The sequence below is a fragment of the Pithys albifrons genome, chromosome 28, assembly GCF_047495875.1.
Source record: "Pithys albifrons albifrons isolate INPA30051 chromosome 28, PitAlb_v1, whole genome shotgun sequence".
Classification (NCBI taxonomy): domain Eukaryota; kingdom Metazoa; phylum Chordata; class Aves; order Passeriformes; family Thamnophilidae; genus Pithys; species Pithys albifrons.
Window position 1 is genome coordinate 6,025,589 of NC_092485.1, and position 21,969 is coordinate 6,047,557.

Consider the following 21,969-nt stretch of genomic DNA (forward strand, 5'->3'; position numbering starts at 1 on the left):
CCCCAAGCTTTGCAGACAGGCCAGAGACCAAGGGGGCCTGGACCACCCCTCATTCCCAGGCCAGTCACATCCAACAGGCTTCTCTTGCCAGGGCTGCAGCAGGGAGGCTGATGAAATTTTTGAGATTTTTCAGAGTTGATGTGAGAGAAAGAAAGAGAAAATGGCTCTGGAAATGGTTCATTCAGCCCAAGATTCCCCTAACAATTTGCTCTTCAAGCAGCTACACTGGGTCAAGCTGTGGAAGAGTAATAGTAGAAAACAATGGAGTGGAAGAGAGGCATTTTCAAGGAGATTCTCAAAGAGAATCCAGATTTATGCTCACTGGAGCAAGAACAAAAACTGCAATCAGTCATCTCACAGAGAATTTCTGGTCCCTCTGAGGTACCATTTTCTTAACCACTAACTCGAGGAGAGAAGAAGAGGCACATTTAAGACTGGACAGACCTGCAGGTTTATCAGCACACCAGTTAAGAAATCAGGGTCTATTCATACTTGCACAGAAGATCTCCAAGTAAATAAATAAATAAATAAATTTAAACCAGCAACCCACGCCCAGCCTCCCAGTCTGCTGATGCTCTGGGCAGTCCCTGAGTGCTCTGGGCAGCACTGTGGCACTGGGTGGCTGAGAATCAGTGCCCCCAGCCCCTGATCCTGTGCCCTTTCTGCCAGGCACAGAACACAGCTGGCTGTTGGGCTCATTTAAAGCACCCCACAGCCTCACCCAGAGCAGGGCCCCTGCCCTCCTGTCTGTGGTTAGTTGTCAAACAGGAATGTTTCATGTGCAGGCTCTTCTACAGCTTCTTTCTCCTGAAAACCCACAAGATGATGTCCTTGCCCTCCTGCCACCCCTGGGCTGCTGACAGAGTTACCTGCAGATCTCCACGAGAACAACCCTTTCACTTGGCACTTCCCAGAAATTCCCCCTATGCAGAGCTCCTGTAAGTCATTTGCAAGGGCATGGAGTGAGAGGACAAGGGGAATGGCTTCCCACTGCCAGAGGGCAGGGTTAGGTGGGACACTGGGAAGAAATCCTTTCCTGGGAGGGTGGGCAGGCCCTGGCACAGGTGCCCAGAGCAGCTGTGGCTGCCCCATCCCTGGCAGTGTGCAAGGCCAGGTTGGACGGGGTTTGGAGCAACCTGGGCTGGTGGAAGGTGGCCCTGCCCATGGCAGGGGGGATACTGGGTGAGCTTTGAGGTCCCTTCCAACCGACCCATGCTGGCATTCCCTGGTTCTGTGAAGTCCTGCTCCCCTGGGAGCTGAGCTAAGCGGGATGTGCCAGCCCACGCCTTCAGGCCATCACATGGTCCCTCTTGGGCTGGCTGAGCCATGGCTGGGACTGGGCAATGCTGATGCCTGAATTTTCAGCCCATGAGAGAAATGCCTGTTCGTGGTGAATTGCTCAATGTACAGGATGAAAAAGATGCCAAGTTCCTCTGCTTCCGTCAGAGCAAGGAGGGCAAGAGGAGCTGTGCTTGGGCACAGCCTGTGCCACTCTGCTCCAGGTTCCTGTGCCATCCCCTGCTCTGCCCTGCTCTGCTCTGTTCACATGGAGAAGCTCCTGCACCTCCTCGTGGTCTCCCTGTCAGGTAAGAAGCACCTGTGGCTTTGGGTCTCAGGTGACAGGCAAAGGGCTGGGGCAGAGCCTGCTCTCTCCTGCAGGTTCCTTCCCCGAGCTTTCTCCTTTCTCTTTCTTTGCCAAAGGGCCAGTGGTGATCCCAGTGCTCTCAGCTTTCCTCACAGGGATCCTTTTGAGTCAGAACAGGAAACACTGATGAGAGAAGTCCTGTGTGCCTCTTTGTGAAATGTGAAATTGCAAAATCCTGTGTGTTTGCATTTGCAGGGCTTTGAATGTAATTTGCATATATGTAAATCACCACAGGGTTCGAGAGAAGGGACATAAACCCAGTGAAGGGCACAGCTCTGAAATCTCAGGCACTTGGCTATTTCCAGCTTGGACAGACACATCCCTCTGAAGTGAGAGCCAAGCACAGGACCCAGCTGGGACTCCCAGCTCGGTCTTCCCTCTCCAGACACTTTGGGGATCCCAGATCCTTTAGCAGAGCAGGGAATGGAACAAACTTGGGCTGTGGGAGCACAGAAACCTGTCCCAAAAATCTGAGTGAGTTTGGAAAATGTTCAATATCCTTTTTCCAGTAGCACCCAGGAAGGAAGGAGGAACACAAATAGTTTATGATCTGTCAGCAGAATTGGTTGAAAAGAGACTGACACAATGTTTTCCACAGGGACACCAGGAAATCTTTAAATTATTCCAATTGAGAGATGTTTTGCAGTGCTGTAGGAATTCTAGGGACTGAAGGGGCAGAGCTGCAGGAGAAACAGGAGAGGCAGGTAAAGTGTTTTGGAAGGATTGCACAGGACTGGACTGGGCACACCAGGAAGTAAATCCTGACTGGAACAACTGAGTGGAGCAGCACATTGGGATAAAGACTTGTAGGTGTTGGATACTTGCAGAGCACAGACCCATTTTGTGTCTTGTTCTAGTCAAGATGAAAGAACTTCAGATTTTTTAGTTTACAATTCACTTAGAATTGTTGGAATTATTTTAATCAGTTATAAAAGCCTCAGCCAGCACAAAGTCCTCACAAAAGCCTATTTTTAAGTTTGCTTCGGTTTTATCTTTACTTATGGTCTCACAGAAATATTTGCCTCTGAATTTTTCACTAGAAATAGAGATTTCCACAAATACCACACTGCACTTCTCTCTGGAAGTATTAATAGCTCACACTGTCCCCTCTGCCTTTTCCTGTCACAAAGAGGAATGGAAATTAGAAATAAGGAACCAAGACAATAAGAAAAAAGCCAAGCTGCCAAAGACCAGCTGTCAACATGGTTAAAATTAGTAAGATATTAAAGGATAGAGTGGAAAAAATCTGCTAAAGCCCTGTGAGGGATGAAAATGATGTTTAGCATCAGCACAGAAGTGAGGGACAGAGCTGGGGGAGCCCGGGGTCACCCCTGTGCCTCCCTCCTTCCCCCCAGTGTCCCGTGCTGCAGAGAACGTCACCGTGGTGTCCGGCGTGGAGGGCGGCACCATCGCTGTCAACTGCTCCTACGACCCCCAGCAGGAGTGGTGGAGAGAGAAGGGCTGGTGCAGGCAGGTGGATGAGACCAAGTGCCAGCACGTGGCGAGTGCCCAGTCCCTCTGGATGCCATTCCCGAGGAGCAGGAAAGGCACCACCTCCATCCACAACAACGTCCACGCCGGGGTCCTGACGGTCACCATGAGGCAGCTCAGCAAGGAGGATGCTGGGCTGTACCAGTGCAGGACTTACTTCCTGGGGGACACAAAGAGCCTGAGGAAGGTGCAGGTGGAAGTGCTGACAGGTACGTCCTGGGCTTGAGTTCCACGAGTTCCTACCCAAATTTCATGGGTTCCCGCAGACCCAGGGCCTCACTTCAGTGAACATCTCCTGTTGTCTTACTCCAAGGAGGTTCTGTGTCTCATTGGCTCTTTTTATTCCTGGTGTGCAGCAGAGGGATTTCACTGCTACAGGACATCCAGCATGTCATCCCCTATTGCTGCCCAGGTTGATCTGGCACAGCCCCAGGCCCATCTCACGTTGTCCAGTTGGGGCACTGGTGCTGGTGACTCCAATGAACATCACCCAGAAATATCTGCAGACTAAACTGTGCTGTTTCCACCAGCAGCTGCCCCAGAGACCCCAGTGCCAGAGGAGCCCAGAGCTGTCCAGAGCATCTCCAGGTGAGCCTAAAACTCCTTGTGCTGGGATCTCTGGTCTTCGTAGGACTAAGGCAGCAGTACAAGAATTTCTTTAAAGGTTGAACCCTCCCCTTCATGGTTGTATTTCTGGTTCCCCACAGCTCCCATCTTGACGTGGATTTCACCATTTTCTACATCCTTGCTGGATTCCTGGTTGCCAAGTTCATGGTGGCTGTGCTGATCTGTGTCATTGGCATCAGCAGGAAGAACAGAGGAAGAGAGCAGAGCCCAGGCCTGAGTGAGCAGCAGGTCCTCCCTGTCACTGCTGGCCTTGGACACAACGGAATTGGCCCCTCCTGGGAGAGTGTTGCATGAGCTGAGCCAGAGGGAGTCCCTGGAAAAGGAACATCAGGCACTTGCAGGCACAGCTTTGCCACCTGCTGTAAGAAAAAGGTCACTACCAAACCCAGGTGTGGATGAACCTGTCACTCTGGGATGCAATGTCACCATCTGTCACCTCTTCTCCTTGGCACCACAGCCCCAGGCAGAGTCACTCCAGACACCATCCCCAATATCATTCCAGCACAAGCTGAACTGAGACCCATCAATGCCATGTCATCTCAGGGCAGTGCCAGGGGCAGGTTCTGTCTTTATCAAGAGGCAGAAGAGGCCAGGAAATTATTTTTGCCATATGAAATAAAGTGTCTCAAAGGAAATAGAAGGAAAATAATCAATAATTTACTGGTTACAATGAATGCAATTTTGTAGGATTGTATTAATCAAAACCAAATGGGTTTGGGTCAAAAATATTTCATAGAATCTCAGCATGGTTTGGGTTGGAAGGGGCATTAAGGAGTGCTGAGGTTGGCTCTGCCCCTGTGCTGGAGGACATGGACACTCCACAGGGGTTATTTCTTCTGCCTTCTCCCTCTGATGAATCAACACTCCAAGTTCTTCAGAATTTGTGAGGCTGTTTACAAAAAAAGGGAACTCCCTGTCCCTCATCACTCCCTTTCTGTGAGAGGCAACACCAGGAAACTCCAGTGTTGCAAAACTGTGTTCCACATTCAAGGTAACTCTGATCAAAGTCTCCTTAAAGCAGGAGGGACTGGAATGATGAATGAGTTCTCCTGGAAAATGATTAGAGTGCAGCTGAGAAAGCTCCAGCTTAATGACTCAGGAGAACATCAGCTCAGGAGCCCTTTCCAGGGGAGAAACAACCCAGGGAACAGCAGCAAGCTGCAAGTTTGGGGTGAGTTAATCAAAGGATTAATGGCCTTCTAAAAGTCAGCAATTTCTTACCACTTGACAAGAAAGATTACAGGTCTGTGTTAAAGAGCTCTCTTTGGAGCCTGGAAATTTCCTGAGACACAGATAATTCCTGAATTTCTTTTTCAAAGCATGTTTTTGATACATACTAATGAGATAAACAAATTGGAGCCAGCTGGTGTGGGGGACCCTGCCTTGGCTTCCTTGATTAATGAAATCTTGTATTCACATCAGGGGATGGAACAGGCTCTGAGCAATCCAAATCTTTGCCAGAGAAAAAGTAACCCATTTCTAGCAGGGGAGAGTCCCTAAGGATGGTTTGATGTGGGAAATCACCTGCTCATGGGGGGGCTTTGCTGGGGTTTTTTTCCAAGAGGAATTTAGGCATTTTGATGCAGATTCTGACCCCACTTCACTTCCCACTAAGAAGGGGGACGTTGCCACAGGTGACACCAATAAGGAGCAGAGTTAAAGCCACAGTTCCCACACTCTGCAAGCACAGCAGGATCTGAGAGCAGTGGGACACACACAGAGCCTGCCCCTTCTCCCTGCAGTTTGTTCCAACCTCGCCAGTCCCAGGAGAAGCTCCAGAAGGTTCCTGCAGATTCAGGAGAACTAAGTGAGGCTTCTGCTGAGGGTGCTCAGTTTTACCATGTCCTTGCTTTCTACCTGCTAAAAAAAGCACAAATATGGGCCAGCCAATGCCCCAATGGCTCTGCCTTGGCAGTCCAGCCCGAGACCCACCCCAGCTAAACCCTCAGACCAGAGACAGTCCCTGATCCAAAGGGACCCCATTAATGACCCTGATCAAAGACAGACCCCAAGAAGGGTTGCTGAGCCTGGGGAGGGGTCCCTTGCTCACTGGTAGCACTGCAGGAAGGGAATCCAAACTCCTGAGCCTCCCCCAGGCTTGCCAAGTGCCAGAGGAAACACAGCTGGGAGGGATCCTGGGTCAGTCCTGACCTCACCAAACCAAACCTTGGTGTTTAGAGGCACCAAGGGCGGTATTTGGGTGCTGAACTTTTATCCTGGAAACAGAATTACTTGTAAAACACACAAAATCCCCTCCCAAATGAACCTCCTCACCTCTGGTGCTGTGGATATGATGGAGCCAGCCTGGTTCTCTCTGCTGCAGCCTCTATGGGTTTCTCCCACGTGCAGGAACCTCTGGGAAGTTCAGCCTCTGCAGGACCTGTGGAATATGCAACTGTTCTCTTCAGAGGGGACTGAGGGGACACCAGGGGGGCCAAAGCCCTGCCCTGCCATCACCCACAACATCCAGACACAGCAACAGCTTCCCAGGTTATAAATTTTATTAGCTGGAGAGTGTACACAGTACTTACAATTGCATCTATTAAAGACCAAAATACACCTGAAAAAATGCATCATATAAAAAAAATTATAAACTTTTCACTATATACAAACTTTGCCTGACATTACGTCAACCTCAGGACCCTCCCACGTCCATCCACAAAGAAAAGTTTATTTTTCCCTTCTTTTTAACATGCAGGGCCTTAAACCCATCTAGCATCACTTGAGGACCATTTTTTCCCAACTCCCACTCCTTGCACTCATATAAATCTGGTTTTTGAGGGGTTTTGCTGCTTCCCTGCTCTGGCTTAATGGGCCATGTTTCTGCCTGAGCCTCTTTTATCCTCACCCACATTTCCACCCCCTGCTCAAGTGTTTCTGCTCAAGTGCAGCCAATAAACAAAAAGTTCCCATTTAATTACCAGGGAGGTTTGAACTGGACATGCCTCCAATCCATCAGATTTCCCCCAGAAAAGCAAGCAGATGTTTTTGGTACTGAGGTGGTGCCTCCACTCTCCCCAGGCCAACAGGACGTTGAGCAGTGAGCACAAAACCCAAACCAAACAAAACCTGAGGCAGCACTCAGGCCCTCACATCACTATTTAATAAAGTATCAACAGTAAGACTTCCCATAACACAAATCCAGGTCTTCATACACTACAACAGAGCAGAGAACCTACTGGGGCTTATTGGGAAACAAGTTCTACCTGTTTGGGAGAAGCTTATAAATTCTTTTAAAAAAGTAATTACTCATTAAAAAAACAAAACAAACCAAAAACTATGCCCAAGCAATAATGCTGCTTCCCAAATCTCCAGCTCTCAGAGGGGCTCCCTCAGGACAGAGATGAACCATCAGCTGAAAAGCAGAAACATTGTGGGGAGGCTCTTACTCCAGCACTAAAATATTCCACCAACAAAATGTACAGATGCTCTAAAAATATTTACACTAATGCTGCAAACCCAACTAAAGCAGATGTTACTCCCTCAGAGAGCTGCCTGTTCTCAAGTGGGGGAAGGAGCTCCCAGGAAATGCTGTGTGAGGGTCTCAGGGGCCAGCTGAGCAAAACCAGCACCACCCTGGGCTTGGGCAGGAATTTAAGGCAGGAGCAACCCAAGGCCCAACGATGCCATCAGTGCCATGGGGTAAAAATGCCTTTGACATCATTAGAAAAAGATCCTACTGTAAGATTTGGGAGCAAAGCATTGGCTTACTGGCCTAACTTAAGACAGAGCTGAAAGAAAGAAGATTTATGTGCCTGCCCAGAGCCAAGCCAGCTCCCCCCACAGCTGCAGGTGCCCCCCTGTGCCCGTTTCCCTCCCAGCCTCAGTTCTGTGCCAGCTGTGGGGAGGGTACCAACCGGGAACCAAGAATTGAGAAAACTGAACTCCTTCAGAACATCCACCTGCAGTTCCTCCTGGCCCTTTCCTGCCTGCACATCCCTGGGACTTGGCCAGGCATTCCCCTCCTCCAGGACTGCCAGCACACAAAGCAGACTCCAACATTTATCCACGTTTCTGCTCCCTCCTCTTGCATTCCCTCTTCTCATTCTCTTACATTTAGTACTTTTATCCAATTTTCAAGCTCTGTCTTTTGTATCCACAACTTGCTAATTTGTCCTCCCCTTTGTCTTTAGTCACAAGTTTCCAGTAACTGAGAGGGGGCAAAAATAACGTGGGGTTTATTTTTCAAGCTGCATTTACTTCCTTTGTCACTTGAAAATGTTCACTGAATTTAACCCAGTCTCAGCCATCCTTGGCTGCTTTCCTCAAAAAACCCCAAATCCCTCACTCTGCAGCTTCCCCTGCCCAGGTTCTCATTCCCCTGGCAATATTCCCAATCCCAAGCTCCACTGCTGTGATCCTGTTTCAACTACAGAACACAAAACCTGGCAGGTCTGGGACTCCAGCAGGCAGAGGACACACAGAGCAGCTTTCCACTGCTGAGGGTGGGAGGGACAGGCCTGGACTGAGGTGAGATCAGCTGTTAAATACTTTTGGCTTCTGCTCCCACCACCAAATTTCAAAGCAGTAAGAATGGAGCAGCTTAGAATCTGGAAGGAGCTACAGAATTAAAGATAAATGTGCTTTGTGGAGAGGCTCAGCCTGAAACCAGCTGTAGGTCATGAAAAAGTCCCTTTTTTAAAACTAAGTACTCCTCTTTTATTAAGTGCCACTTTGTTTTTTACAGGATAATCTACAAAAAGCCTGAAAGGTTCATCAGTATCTGCCTTCATTAACAGTCCTTCAGGTACCTCAGGACAGGGTGAGCTGCCCCAGCTGCTGCTGAATTGGAACATCCCTCACTCTGCACGAGGAGAGCTGTAGAGTTGATTTAGGCACCAAGAAATACCATCATGAAGATGATCAAGTGCCAAGACTCTGAGACTGAGGGTTTGATGCCTTCTGGAGGGACCCTGCACTCCACTGGCAGGTTAGAGAGATTTAAAATGAAAAATCCTTTGGAAGAGACTCACTTAAAAGTTTAAATCACTTTTATACTCATCATTTTCTTCCAAAGTAACAACTACTGGCAATAAACATACAAAAAGCACCCAGAGACTGCTTTTACTAAAGAAATCCTCCCCACATCACCCTCTACCACCTTAGTTCTTAGAACAGACACACAACACATCAAGTCCTGCAGTAATCTTGAGTATTTCTATCATTGACTGGATGGCTGAACCTTTCCCAGAGAAGAGCTTGTTGTTTACACATTTACAAAGTGGAATTGAAAAGAATCCCCTTCAGTTTCTGCCACGTCCAGAAGTGCAACAACAGGGACCATTCAGGGAAACCAAGTCCAAAGGGGTGAGGAGTGGATGGAATTAAGTCTCTGCTGGGCAAACACAGTCCTGTGGTGCAGCTGATGAGCACTCAGACTCCAAATTCCCTGTGCTGGATCAGGAAAGTGGCCAAGGAATTCTGCAGGTCTGTTTGGTGAGTTAAAACCTCAGCCACGCCCTGACCACGTGGTGTTTGCTCTGTAGGGAAGGACAGGCTGTGACAAGGGGATTGTCCCACTCTGAGACTCGCTGGACACACTGGACAGGCAGGACACACTGGCAGGAGGCATGGGAATTCCATCCAGGTGGTTTTCCTGGAAGGAGTGGTTAGGAGACTCTGATCATCTGTGTCATTGCTTCTTCGTTGGTCTGAGTTGGATCCTGCAGACATAAAACACATCCAACGTTTTTCCATGAAGCAGAGGGAAGTGACACAACCATCAGGAGGAGACACTCCTGCCCCAGCCCTGACTCTGACATGTGTCCTGTTTTTCCTGAGTTTCACAGGCAACTGCTGGAGACTGGGATACAAAAATCCTAACAGTTCCCAGGAAAATGCTGTTTCTGGTAACCAGGAAAACCTAGTCCTGGTTCAGCATTTGGAAAGGATTTTACTTCAGAACAAGAAATATTCCCTAAAGCCATGGGACTGTTCTAAAGCACTGATCAACAACACAATCTGCTAATTCTACTCCAGTGAGTCCCTTCCTTTGAAACCTCCCTTGCACTTCTTATGCAAATCAACATGCAGCTAAGTAAGACTCAGATGTTCCCAATTTTTAATTTCCATCAGATGTAAGATAAGGTGTCTCTTCCTCAAATTCATGTCCTAAAACAACACTCCTGGTACCCAGCCAGAAAGGCTGTTTTATACACACTGATGTTTGTGTGAGTTTGCCCTAAGAGATACAAAGGAAATACACTTCTATCCCTATTACTGCAGTTAAATTCCTCAAGGCAAACACAATTCTCTCTACAAGGAGTGAGACAGGAGGTTTTTCCCAATGCCTGAAACATGAATACAAAGGCAGGCAAGGCTCAGCAACCTCCAAAAAACCAAAGCAAGCAGTCCAGACACCTGTAAGTGGAAAGTGAAGGGCTGAAAGCTGTCCCAAATCCAGATAAAACCCCACTCACCTGCATGTGAGGGCTGTCCTTCTCCTTGGGGGAGAAGAAGCGCCCGCCCTCGCCCCGTTTCCGGGCCATGGCGTGGCGGTGCCGCGACTCGTGCAGGTATTTCTGCAGCAGAGGGAAGGGGGTGAGAGAGCAGCACAACTCCCAGGGCAGGGCTTCCCTATGGAAATTCTACTGCTGGAAAAGGGGGACCTGAGAGAGCAGCACAGTTCCCAGGGCAAGGCTTCCCTATTGAAATTCTACTCCTGGAAAAGGGGGACCTGAGAGAGCAGCACAATTCCCAGGGCAAGGCTTCCCTATGGAAATTCTACTGCTGGAAAAGAGGGACCTGAGAGAGCAGCACAATTCCCAGGGCAGGGCTTCCCTATGGAAATTCTACTCCTGGAAAAGGGGGACATAGAGAGAAATCACAATTCCCAGGGCAGGGCTTCCCTATAGAAATTCTACTGCTGGAAAAGGGGGACCTGAGAGAGCAGCACAATTCCCAGGGCAGGGCTTCCCTAAGGGAAATTCCCAACTGCTGGAAGGCTGCCCAGTGCCCATCCATGACCCTGCCCCACAGGTAAGGTGTCTGCAGTCAATACCCAGTGGTAACAGCTCCACACACACCTCAGAGCATCCCAAGGAAGCAGGACTGTCCCCAAGGGACTTCGATAATTTGCAATGATGTAGCTTATTAACAAGAACAAAATTAAGAACAAAATCAAGGAACACCAAGATTCCAGCCCTCAACTTCCAGCCAGGGTGGGATTCTGTGCCTTTCCCACAGAGCAGCCCTGTATCAGCCCCGAGGTTTCCTCTCACCCTCCTTTCCTTGGGAATTTTGCCCTCTGCCTCCAGCTTGGCCCGGGCCTGCCTCCTCTTCAGGATACGGTGGTACTGCTTGGCATTCACGTACAGGGGCTCCTCCTCCAGCATCTCTGCCCCAGGCAAGGGGATCCTCTGGATGGCTGGCACTGACCCAGCCCCAGGCACCATCTGGAGGGACAAGGGGGGTTTAGTACTCGCAGCTCACAGTACAAAGTGAACACCAAAAATAACTGAAAAACCAAAACATTACAATGGAAAGGGTTTGGGGTTTGCTCAGATAATGCAGCTACTTAAATTACAAGTACCAATACAGCTGTTCTCAAACTGCAAATAAGTTTAAACAAATCAATTACTTATCAGTCCTGGGGTTTTTTCTGATAAAAGCAAAATCTCAGTAAATGATTCAACTCCATGACCATGTTGCTGCTTCTTGTACAGTTACACAAACAGGACGTGCCAAGTGCTTCCCTTTCTTTTGGGTTATCTTATTTAAATTACATGCTGATTTCAGAGCATTTCTAAGCCAACAGTGCAGAGCTGCTGACATCTAGTGGGGACCAACAGAATTCCAGACAAAAGGCTCCACACTACAGAGAAACAGGAAAAATCTCTGTGACCCAGAGACACAAATCTGAAGGGATTCTCAAGAAAATCAGCAGTTGACTCAAACTACTTAAGCCTTAAAGCCATTTCTCCCCGTCCTATCACTCCATACCCTTGTGAAAATCCAGGCAGATCTGTAGAGAGACATCTTAAAGCTCAGCCTTCAAAGACATCAGTGGGAAGTTTCAGACCTACCATGACCATTCCCCCTGAATTGACAACGTTTCCAGCCACTGGCAGTGTCACTGTGACTGTCCCTTGGCCACTGCTGGTGGTGTTGGTGTTGGCTCCTGTCTGGACAATCTGTGCCCCAGCCAGGCTGGCTGCTGGAATGGTGATCATGCCTGTAACAGGGACTGTAACTTTAAGGAAGTAAAACACAAAAGAAAAAAAAAAAGAAAAACAAAAACACGCACACAAAAAGAAGGGAACAACATTAGTCCCACTTCTGTGTTTCACTCATTCATCCTTCCAGAACATGCAGAGATTCAGCAAAGCATGGCAGTAACTCAATTCCATCAGAATTCCTGGTTTCTGCATTTGTACCTGCACAGTAACCCCAGTGTGAGGTGAGAGACATGGACCCTTGAGGTGCAGCAGCAAAATTAAGGGTTTCTATTCTAACAGCCCAAAGACAAGAGCCATTTTTATGGTTCTGGGGAAAGAACCTGGGAGTGAATTCCTGCAGAGCACAAACACCTCCTGGGGCACCCACCCCCCACAATCTGAGCAGAGCACTCCCAGCTCAGGGCTGGCTTTGGGCACCAAGCACAACCCCTGCCCGTGCCCAGCCCTACCTTGCTGCAGGATGGTGCCATCAGCATTCACAGGCTGGTACACGATGGTCTGGCCCTCAGCAGCCTGGGCCACCTGCTGCCCTTGCACTGCTATTTGCTGCTGGGTCTAAACAAAACAAACAACACAGGAACTTTATACACTGCTCATTTTCCTCATGCTTTACAATTCCTGAATTAACACATGGTGCTTGAGATGTTCCAGGCACCTATTTCTGTTGCTCCATAACCAGCATCAAGAAATAGGCTGAAGCACAAACCAAAGAACTGGAGATAAAACACCTGAAGCACCTGTAAGATATTTTTTCTAACAGTACAGTGTTCAATACTGAAAGAACAAATTCTGGGTTTCCTGTCTCAGTATGAATATGTGAAAGGAAGAACTATCCTGCTCCAAAATTTAATTTTGGTCCTAACCAGAAACATCAGCAGAAACCCCAGGTGTGACTGAACTACTCCACAAATGGCCCAAGTATGGAACTAGCAATGCTTCATGTTTTCAGAATTCAACAGAGACAAAAACAACCACGAACCAATAAAATACAGAGACACAATGGATAAAAACATGCAATTTAGTTATTCTGCCCCAGAGTTATGTATGAAAACACTACAAAAACATGACATTTATTCTCATGTTCTCCTCAATATTAATAATTCCTTTTTTCCCCCTTTTTTACTTAACCACATCTTAAGATTTGTCAAGTTTCTCTTCCTGATCCTCTCCAGAAAAGCCTTTCATGCTGTGCAGTTACCTGTGTCTGGCCAGCAGTAACTGCAGTCTGGGGCTGCTGTATAATGATCTGCTGGGTCTGGCCCTGCTGCCCCTGTACCTGCACAGCCTGCCCACCTTGAATCTGAATCTGACCTGGCTGGACCAACTGAATCTGTGGAAGAAAGAGTCAGAAAGGAACATTAACTATGCCTCTGATTTCTCCCTCCTTGGCCTCAGCATGACCAAGTCATCTCTGAGGATGATTTACTGTTGCACAGAAAAAGCACCAAGTCTTCTCTTTTTCCATTTCAAACCGAGGAGTTTTAATGGATTCCTGCCTGTGGCACAGCCCCACAGGCACAGCAGAGGGCCCAGCATGCTGTGTCACTGAGCTCCAGCAGCTCCCACTGCTTACACAATAAATCAGGCAGAAGAAATAAATTATTCACACAAAACTGGTAATAATAATAGTCAGGTGAAAGAACAAGAGGACTAAGATTTAAGACATCTGTGGAGTGTTAATTATCCAGCATACAGAAGTACTCCTGGTATATATAAAGTTGTCCTCAGCTTTGCAAAGTCTTTCCATCACCATGGAACATTCTTAGATTAAAAAAGAGGAACTGGAACATGGTTTTAAGTTTGTGCTTAAAAACTCAGTTATGGATTTTCCTCCAACAACCAGATTGGAAAAAACCTGTTTAGTTTTCAACAAAAGAAATTTTGAATTAACCTCTCAAAACACCAAGCCATCATTTGCCTTCCTGGACTGTGCTGAACTGGATTCCTACATCCTACCCTAAATCACCAGGACACCTCCATTGTGCCATGGTTACAGTTCTTCCCTTTGCTTGACAAACAAACACACTTCAACCACCTCTTTAAATTTACAAAACAAGTATTTCCAGATAATTGTTTCCAAAAAAATCCACCTCCAGACATCCTACAGTATTGCCTTCTGTGCAAGGGGATGTTTAAATTCCCCTTCAGCCACCACATACCAGATGAGCTTGAGCACAGGAGTTATTTTCAAGTTTGGGGGGTTTTTTTAATCGTTTCTCTGAGGCACAAACTGAGCAGGCCCCAGATCCCCAAGTACACTGCAAGGGCCAGGCAGAGGGAAATAAACCTGGACTAGTGGAAGGTGCCCCTGCCCACAGCAGGTGCTGGAACAGGATGGGTTTTCAGGTCCTTTCCAACCCAAACCACTCCATTACTGCATGAAAAACCCAGCCCAGCTGTATTTTAGTGGATTTCACCCCAAAGGTTTGCACCAAGGCATAAAGGATAAACCCCAACTCCACAGCAGATTTCCCTGCGCTCCTGGCAGGGTTCAGGGCCAGTCCCACAGCACAACCAGCCCTGCTGCAGAGCCCGAGCCCTGCTGGGGTGGGAGCTGCCAGGCTGCCCCCGGGGGGCTGCACCAGCCCCTGTGTTTGCCTCACCTGCTGCAGCCCCTGCGTGCCCGACACCGGCACCTGCATGATGGTCTGGCCCTGCCCGCCGGGCACCGCCTGCACCATGATGGGCTGCCCCGTGGAGGTGATGAGCTGCCCTCCGCTCACCTGCACCATCAGAGGCTGCCCCTGCACCTGCAACCAGGAGAGAGGCAGGCAATGAAACAGCTGCACAGCACCCAACACAGCAGGGGAACACCCACACACAGCGGGGAAACACCTGCACACAGCAGGGAAACACCCGCACACAGCAGGGGAACACCTGCACAGCACCCACACAGCAGGGAAACACCTGCACAGCACCCACACAGCAGGGAAACACCCACACACAGCAGGGAAACACCCACACACAGCAGGGAAACACCTGCACACAGCAGGGAAACACCCGCACACAGCAGGGAAACACCTGCACACATCAGTGAAACACCTGCACACATCAGTGAAACACCTGCACAGCACCCACACACAGCAATGGAACACCTGCACAGCACCCACACACAGCAATGGAACACCTGCACAGCACCCACACACAGCAATGGAACACTCTGCACAGCACCCACACACAGCAATGGAACACCTGCACAGCACCCACACACAGCAATGGAACACTCTGCACAGCACCCACACACAGCAATGGAACACCTGCACAGCACCCACACACAGCAATGGAACACCTGCACAGCACCCACACACAGCAGGGAAATACCTGCCCAGCTCCCCCAAACTCCACGGGAGGAGCAGCCTTACCCATGGCAATGTGGTGCTCAGAGACCCCCAGCACAGGCACTACCCTGGGGTCAGAACAGCTCTGCTCTCTACAACCCCTTCCAGGATGTGCCACTGCATTTAGTAAATTATCTGTTTCTCTTGCAGTCTAATTGCTACGAAGCAGGAAAAGCATTGCTACATTTTCCAGCCACAGTAACTACCTTCATGCACAGCCCAAGAGCAAAGCAGAATAAAAGAAACTCCATTATCCACATCACAATTACTGATCTTTAATTGGGGTTCCTATTGAGAGAGCTCTGGACAAGCTCCTCTGACAGGGAGGTTCTGGGGTGGCTTCAGCTCTCTCCAATTTCATGCCTTCAACACCTGCATTTCCTGACTGACACGGAGCAGGGGATGTGCTGAGGGAAACTCTGCATGAGCATGAAGTGAAATTGTAACTGGAGCAACACAAAATGTAGTTCAGTGAGGAAAAGTGAAAACTGATGAGCAGCAGCCACTGCTGGGCCCAGCAAGGCTTAGAGTGGATTCACAAACACAAATATATTTATGAGGGTGGGCTGGCCCAGGAGCAACCTGGGCTGGTGGGAGGTGTCCCTGCCCATGGCAGGGATGGAACTGGATGAGCTTTAAAGTCCCAACCAGTCTGGGATTCTGTTTTAAGTCTGGCAAGAGATTCTCTGGACTCTTGGCTCAGGTGTGTCTCTGGTCACCAAGAAGAAGGCCCATGAAAAGAAAAAGAAGGGGAAAATCTCTCTGTTTAAACACCCTCAGCTGCCAAATCCCCAAATTCTCCAAATTTACCTCAGAATATACTCTGCCTCTCTGTGAAATGCATTATGGACTAGGGAATCACTCACAAGCTCTGAGTTGTTTAGGAACAAGAGCAACATACCATGGCAGAAAGTCAGTGAGTTCCTGGGTTTCTCCTTGTGACTCTCTGGGAGCTGGGACAGTCAGGACACTCTGGGACCCCTGAGCAGAGTGAACCCTGCAGGGCTCACACCCCTCAGGGAACAACCTCAGCAATGAGCCCTACCCTGGCTCTGGTGACTTCACAGGTCACCTCCCACCTGTGCCACTGCTGTCCCTCAGCCTGTGCAGGTCACAGCCACGTCCCTGCACACCCCAGCAGTGCTGGGCCTGGGTCACAGAGAGGAACATGCTCATGGCAGCCACAGAGAAGCACAGGCAGCAGCACACACCAATAAGCAGAAAGGAAAATGACACATTCCAGGAGGTTTGTTAATGAATTAGAGCAAGACAAAATGAAAAAGGGTAGGGAACATAACAACAGCCAGAGGCCACAGTGACCAGAGCCATCCAAGTCAGCCAACGTTCCAGACTTGAACTCTGAACATAAACAATGCTGTGTGTTCACTGTGCACCTGCACAGACCATTCCAGGCCCCTGGAACTCTCCTGCTCTGCAGAATTCCAAACCAAACCAAACCCCTGAGAGCAAAGAGCTGTGCTAAATGCTATGGCAGCCCAGGGTCTGGCTCCTGCTTTTAGAAGGGTCTGTGTGCCCCTGTAAGGCCTGTGTGAGGTGGGAAATGGACCCTGCCAGGCAGAAAACATTCCACACCCAAACAAATCAATTCTTTCTGTCTGTGATATATTTACTGTTTGGAGTCCCACTGTTCCTGAATTGTTGTTCATTTGTAAATAAGAAATTGCATCAGCCAATATTGTCCCCAGGTGCCCTTTTAGTCAGAGGCAAAGGTTTCCCCCTTCCAGCTCGGGGCTCACCCACCCCCTCTGCCTGTCTGTCATGTAGGGAAGGCACAGAACTCCTCACAGGGGAGATCAGAAAACTCATTTCCTTGGAACTACAGGAAATCTTTGGGGTTTATCTCCACTGTCACTTCCTCATCTGGGTGTTTTTCCCTTTGAAGCCCCATTTAACTATTCCCTTTCAGCCTCACAGCAGCAGCAAGTCCTTGGCATGCACCCAAGACCCCACTGGGGCTCCCAGGCCATGGCAAACCCCACAGCCTGTTCACAGCCAGCACAGGCACTGCTGCTGCCAAACCCTCCTGCTCCCACTCAGAGCCTGGAAACAACACAGCATTAGATATGTGGTGATGGGGAGGGTCATGCAGTGCTCAGAAACACAATTAGAGAGATCACCACTACCTGGAGGGTCTGGACTTGCTGGCCTGAGGCCGATGCCACCTGGGCCTCAGTCTGCAGCTGGACAGCAGTGACACCTCCCTGCTGCTGGGAACAGGAACAGGGAGAGCTTAAACAGGGAAATGCACAGCTGGGCCACGAGACAACGACGAGGGTGAGGGCAAAATTCATACACACTGCTCTGGGAACAGCAGGAATGTTCAGCAAACCTAAGGCTGGAGTTCCAACACGTGACACTGAGAGGCTTCAACACCCCACCTGAATTCACCTACAAGGGACAGGAGGGATTGTTTTGCACAACCTGAAACCTGTTCCAGGGTTTTGTTCTTCTCAGTGCTCCTTTCACTGCCCAGGTTTATCACTGTGAAGGGTTCCAGGTTTTGGTCACACTGGTTTGTCACAACCAAGGCCACAAACCTCTTCCTGCCCCACAGTCTGAGCTTCATTTCTGCCCCCCACTGACCTTGAAGGACAACCTGGAGAGGCTGCAAGAGCAGTTAGAGCTAAAAGCCTTTTCTATCTTTAGCCTCCTTGGTAAGAGTCCCAAAATAATCTGTGTAACTGTGTTAGCACTGGGGAGCTGAAGGAACAGCTCTCTCCTCAGAGCTGAACTGCAACAGTCTGTTAAAACAACTTATTTTAGGAAAACATTTCATGGCAAATACAGGCGTTAAGAGCATGTACTGACAAGGAAAGCCAGGGGATGGCTTTATCTCCTCTTTACCTAGAAAGTGTCAATAGAACCAAACAGATCCTTGGTTATCTGCTGGAAGCAGCTATTTCTGATAATGCCCATTGTAAAACTTTTTAACCTCAAGTGCAATCTTGTTGTGACTGAGGAAGTGAATTACATTCAGTAGAAGCAGCTGGTCCTTGCTGAAGCCAAAGCAAAGCAGAGCTCACTGAGAACACGACCCAGTGTCTCATCCCTCTGCAGGACAAACTACCAAACTCCTCTTGCCTTGAACTAGAACAAACTGAAGATGCAACAGAAATTCAGCAGCACAACTCACCTGAAAATACCTCACTAAATCTGAGTGAGAGCCCTTAAAACCCCAGCCCTGCTCAGCTGCACATCATAACATGAACTCAGAACTTCCTTTGGGAAGGCTCAGTTCATTCCAAGCTCCATGGCTGGTTTGATTCCTGCACTGTGTGTTTGTTTTGATGCACTTGTAGCTCTAAAATGAACAATTTCAATAAATCCTTCACATGAGGAAGGTTGGAGGAAAAGCCTCTGTGGGCTTGAGCAAAACTTGCTTCAGTTTGGGGGGAATCCTGTGGACAACTGCCCGTTCCTGCTCCTGTTGTTCCCTCAGTTTTCAGAGATTTGTTACTCTCCTCACATCCCTGCCACTCTGCAAACTCCCTGTCCACACTGAAATCTGGCAACCTGAATTTCACCTTCTAATGAGTGTCCTTTAAAAGCCACATTCACTCTGCCCTTCAGCCAAGTCAGTCCCCTGAGCAGGTGCCAGGAGAACACGGAGCCCCTCAGTGCCCCTGGGACCCTCTGGGGACACACAGGCTGTGCCAGTGCCCCCTCCAGCTGCCCTCCCCCCTGGCATACCTGCTGCTGGATCTGCCCAGCCTGCACCACGATCTGCTCCGTGGAGCTGCTGCTGTTGGCCGTGTACTGCTCCATGGCCTGGGCTCCCTCGGGCTGGCACCTGCAGGGGCAGAGAGAGGGCACTGCTGTCCCCAGGGCTGGCACCTGGAACAGGCAAAGAGAGGGCACTGCTGTCCCCAGGGCTGGCACCTGGAACAGGCAAAGAGAGGGCACTGCTGTCCCCAGGGCTGGCACCTGGAACGGGCAAAGAGAGGGCACTGCTGTCCCCAGGGGTGGCACCTGGAACGGGCAAAGAGAGGGCACTGCTGTCCCCAGGGCTGGCACCTGGAACAGGCAAAGAGAGGGCACTGCTGTCCCCAGGGCTGGCACCTGCAGGGGCAAAGAGAGGGCACTGCTGTCCCCAGGGCTGGCACCTGCAGGGGCAGAGAGAGGGCACTGCTGTCCCCAGGGCTGGCACCTGGAATGGGCAAAGAGAGGGCACTGCTGTCCCCAGGGCTGGCACCTGCAGGGGCAAAGAGAGGGCACTGCTGTCCCCAGGGCTGGCACCTGCAGGGGCAGAGAGAGGGCACTGCTGTCCCCAGGGCTGGCACCTGGAACGGGCAAAGAGAGGGCACTGCTGTCCCCAGGGCTGGCACCTGGAACGGGCAAAGAGAGGGCACTGCTGTCCCCAGGGGTGGCACCTGGAACGGGCAAAGAGAGGGCACTGCTGTCCCCAGGGGTGGCACCTGGAACGGGCAAAGAGAGGGCACTGCTGTCCCCAGGGCTGGCACCTGGAACAGGCAAAGAGAGGGCACTGCTGTCCCCAGGGCTGGCACCTGCAGGGGCAAAGAGAGGGCACTGCTGTCCCCAGGGCTGGCACCTGCAGGGGCAGAGAGAGGGCACTGCTGTCCCCAGGGCTGGCACCTGGAATGGGCAAAGAGAGGGCACTGCTGTCCCCAGGGCTGGCACCTGCAGGGGCAGAGAGAGGGCACTGCTGTCCCCAGGGCTGGCACCTGCAGGGGCAGAGAGAGGGCACTGCTGTCCCCAGGGCTGGCACCTGCAGGGGCAATGAAGAATTTCTCTATTCAAACATATTCCTCGTGTATTTGGGGAACCAGCAGCAGATTTCCCAGCACCTCTTGCTGCCTCTCATTCCTTGGCCCCTTCCCCACACACAGGGACACCCTCCTGAAATAAAACATCAGCTCCATCACCTCCTGGTCCCCACCTGGCTTCTCACAGGATCAACAAGGGAATTCTTACTGTTACTGTAAGGAAGTGTTTGATTTCTGTCCTGACTGCTACATTAGGGAAAGGAAACTCAGCCTGCAACTTTAATTTTCGAAGTCTAAAGCATCAAACCCCCTCAGGCTCCCTCAGTTTTCCAAGGAATGCCATCAGAATTTTGTCACAGACTCCCTGGAACAGTTGCTGTGGTGACTGCAGCCGTTTTAGTTCCATCCTTTGCCTTTTACCCACAGTTTTTCACAGCCTGCCAGAACAAAAGAGGGCAAATATTCCTCCTGAGGGTGCTGGTGTTTGTCCTGGGGCCCCGTTCAGCTTTGCACTGGATGCTCCATTCCTGCCCCAGATGTCCACGGGCCTTCCCAGAGAGCTCCACGTTCCCTTCTCCGGGCAGTGTTTCCATGGCCAGCACAGGACACCAGGGCACTGGTTTTGCCCCAGCCAATCCTCTCCCTGGGAATGCTTCATCCCAGACCCAGGATCAGGCCTGGCTTGTTTAATTAACGTGTCAGCAGCACTGCAAGCCCAACTCTCTGCCCCAGCCGCGGCCAAAGCCACAGAGCAGATTTTACACGTCACCCTCCAGGGGATTATCTCACTGCCTTCCTCACACTCAGGGCGGCCAAGTTAACTTGGAGAGAGCAGCGCCGTGTCAGAGGCAGCACAGCAGCCCCTCCCCGGAGCTCCCGGGAACGGCGGAGCCTCCAGAGCAGGGGCAGAGTCGGCCGCTCTGGGTGCCCATCTGTGCACAGACACACCCAAGGGTCTCAGCTGGAAAGGACCTGCCGGGATCAGCAAAGCCCAACTGCTGGCCCTGCACAGCACTCCAAAAATACAAATATATTTATATACACACACACTTGTATATAGAAAAGAGGCCGCAGAAGCGGCACCAGTGCCAGTCTGCTCTGCGAACAACCCCCGCTAAGGGCAAACCCGCGCGACCAGCAGCCCCGGGGCTGTTTTAGGGCGCTGAACGGGCACAAGTTTCGGGGGCAGAGCCGGGCTGTGCCCGGGCGGGCCCGGCCCTCCCTCGGCCAGGGCGGGGGCACCGAGCGCGGCCGCGGCTCGAGCGGGGACACCGGGAGGATGGCGGGGGGGCGGCCCCGGCCCTGTGGCCGCGGGGAGGGCGGAGCGGGGCCAGGCCGGGTCTTCCCTGCCCCTCGCCGGCACCGCCGGGCCCCGGGACCGCCCCAGCCCGGGAACAGCCGCCGGAGCGGAACAGCGGAGCGCCGGCCGGGTCACAGTTCCGCGCCGGTCCCGGTGACTGTGCGGTGCCGTGCTGAGCTGTGCCATTCCATGCCATTCCATCCCGCTCCATCCATCCCGTTCCATCCATCCCGTCCCGTCCCGGTCCCGCCCCGGTCCCGCCAATCCCGCGCTCTCACCGCGCCGCGCTCCGCTCCGCGCCCCGCCCTGATTGGCTCCGCCGCGCGGCCCCGCAGCCCAATCAGCGCCCGCACTCGCCCGCCGCGCAAAATGGCGCCCAACCGCGGACAAAGGGGCGAGGGGCGGGGCCCGGCCCTCCCCGCGCCCTCTGCGCCTGCGCGGGGGCAGCGCCGCGCACGCGCCTGGAGAGGCCCCGCCCCCCGCGCGCGCACCGGAGGGGGACCCGCCAGGCCCCGCCCCCTGTCCCGGAATGTTCTGGGCCTGCACCATAGAGACGGTCCGCCCGCGAGGCCAGAGCGGCGCGGCCGCCATGTTGGGTGGGTCGGGGCCGCCATGTTGGGTGCGGCAGAACCGCCATGTTGGGTGC

At 51.2% G+C, this 21,969-nt stretch overlaps 2 protein-coding genes across 11 annotated transcripts; one reads left to right on the forward strand and one right to left on the reverse strand.

The window, feature by feature from the left end:
• The first annotated feature begins 1,455 nt into the window (after positions 1-1,455).
• Positions 1,456-4,392, forward strand: LOC139683450 (triggering receptor expressed on myeloid cells 2-like). Of its 2 annotated transcripts, none has more exons than XM_071578602.1 (4): positions 1,456-1,586; positions 3,001-3,345; positions 3,670-3,724; positions 3,844-4,392. In XM_071578602.1, the coding sequence occupies exons 1-4, from the start codon at positions 1,547-1,549 to the stop codon at positions 4,055-4,057; spliced, it is 654 nt and encodes a 217-aa protein (XP_071434703.1). In that variant the 5' UTR covers positions 1,456-1,546; the 3' UTR covers positions 4,058-4,392. The 2 variants fall into 2 exon arrangements, with proteins under 2 accessions (XP_071434703.1, XP_071434704.1); XM_071578603.1 differs by having other exon boundaries at positions 1,532-1,586; positions 3,667-3,724.
• A 1,854-nt stretch (positions 4,393-6,246) lies between these two features.
• On the reverse strand, positions 6,247-21,689 carry NFYA (nuclear transcription factor Y subunit alpha). 9 transcript variants are annotated; one of them, XM_071578614.1, is made up of 10 exons: positions 21,602-21,689; positions 18,990-19,089; positions 17,420-17,503; positions 14,544-14,690; positions 13,139-13,270; positions 12,390-12,495; positions 11,788-11,954; positions 10,984-11,157; positions 10,183-10,284; positions 6,247-9,426 (listed from the first exon to the last, which is right to left on the reverse strand). In XM_071578614.1, exons 2-10 carry the CDS (start codon positions 19,062-19,064, stop codon positions 9,373-9,375), a joined length of 1,041 nt encoding a protein of 346 aa, XP_071434715.1. In that variant the 5' UTR covers positions 19,065-19,089; positions 21,602-21,689; the 3' UTR covers positions 6,247-9,372. The 9 variants fall into 9 exon arrangements, with proteins under 9 accessions (XP_071434715.1, XP_071434716.1, XP_071434717.1 ...); XM_071578615.1 differs by having other exon boundaries at positions 17,423-17,506; XM_071578616.1 differs by having other exon boundaries at positions 11,788-11,936; positions 17,420-17,506.
• Between the last annotated feature and the right edge of the window lie 280 nt (positions 21,690-21,969).

What these genes read in the sequence shown, in the direction of transcription:
- NFYA (XM_071578613.1), bottom strand. Translation starts at nt 19,064, where the DNA reads ATGGAGCAGTACACGGCCAACAGCAGCAGCTCCACGGAGCAGATCGTG. An exon ending in GCACGCAGGGGCTGCAGCAG is followed by an intron (nt 13,271 to 14,543) that starts GTGAGGCAAACA and finishes TTTCTTCCACAG; the next exon opens with ATTCAGTTGGTCCAGCCAGG. An exon ending in AGGACAGCCCTCACATGCAG is followed by an intron (nt 9,427 to 10,182) that starts GTGAGTGGGGTT and finishes TTATGTCTGCAG; the next exon opens with GATCCAACTCAGACCAACGA.
- LOC139683450 (XM_071578603.1), top strand. Translation starts at nt 1,547, where the DNA reads ATGGAGAAGCTCCTGCACCTCCTCGTGGTCTCCCTGTCAG. An exon ending in CCTCGTGGTCTCCCTGTCAG is followed by an intron (nt 1,587 to 3,000) that starts GTAAGAAGCACC and finishes CCTTCCCCCCAG; the next exon opens with TGTCCCGTGCTGCAGAGAAC. An exon ending in GCTGTCCAGAGCATCTCCAG is followed by an intron (nt 3,725 to 3,843) that starts GTGAGCCTAAAA and finishes GGTTCCCCACAG; the next exon opens with CTCCCATCTTGACGTGGATT.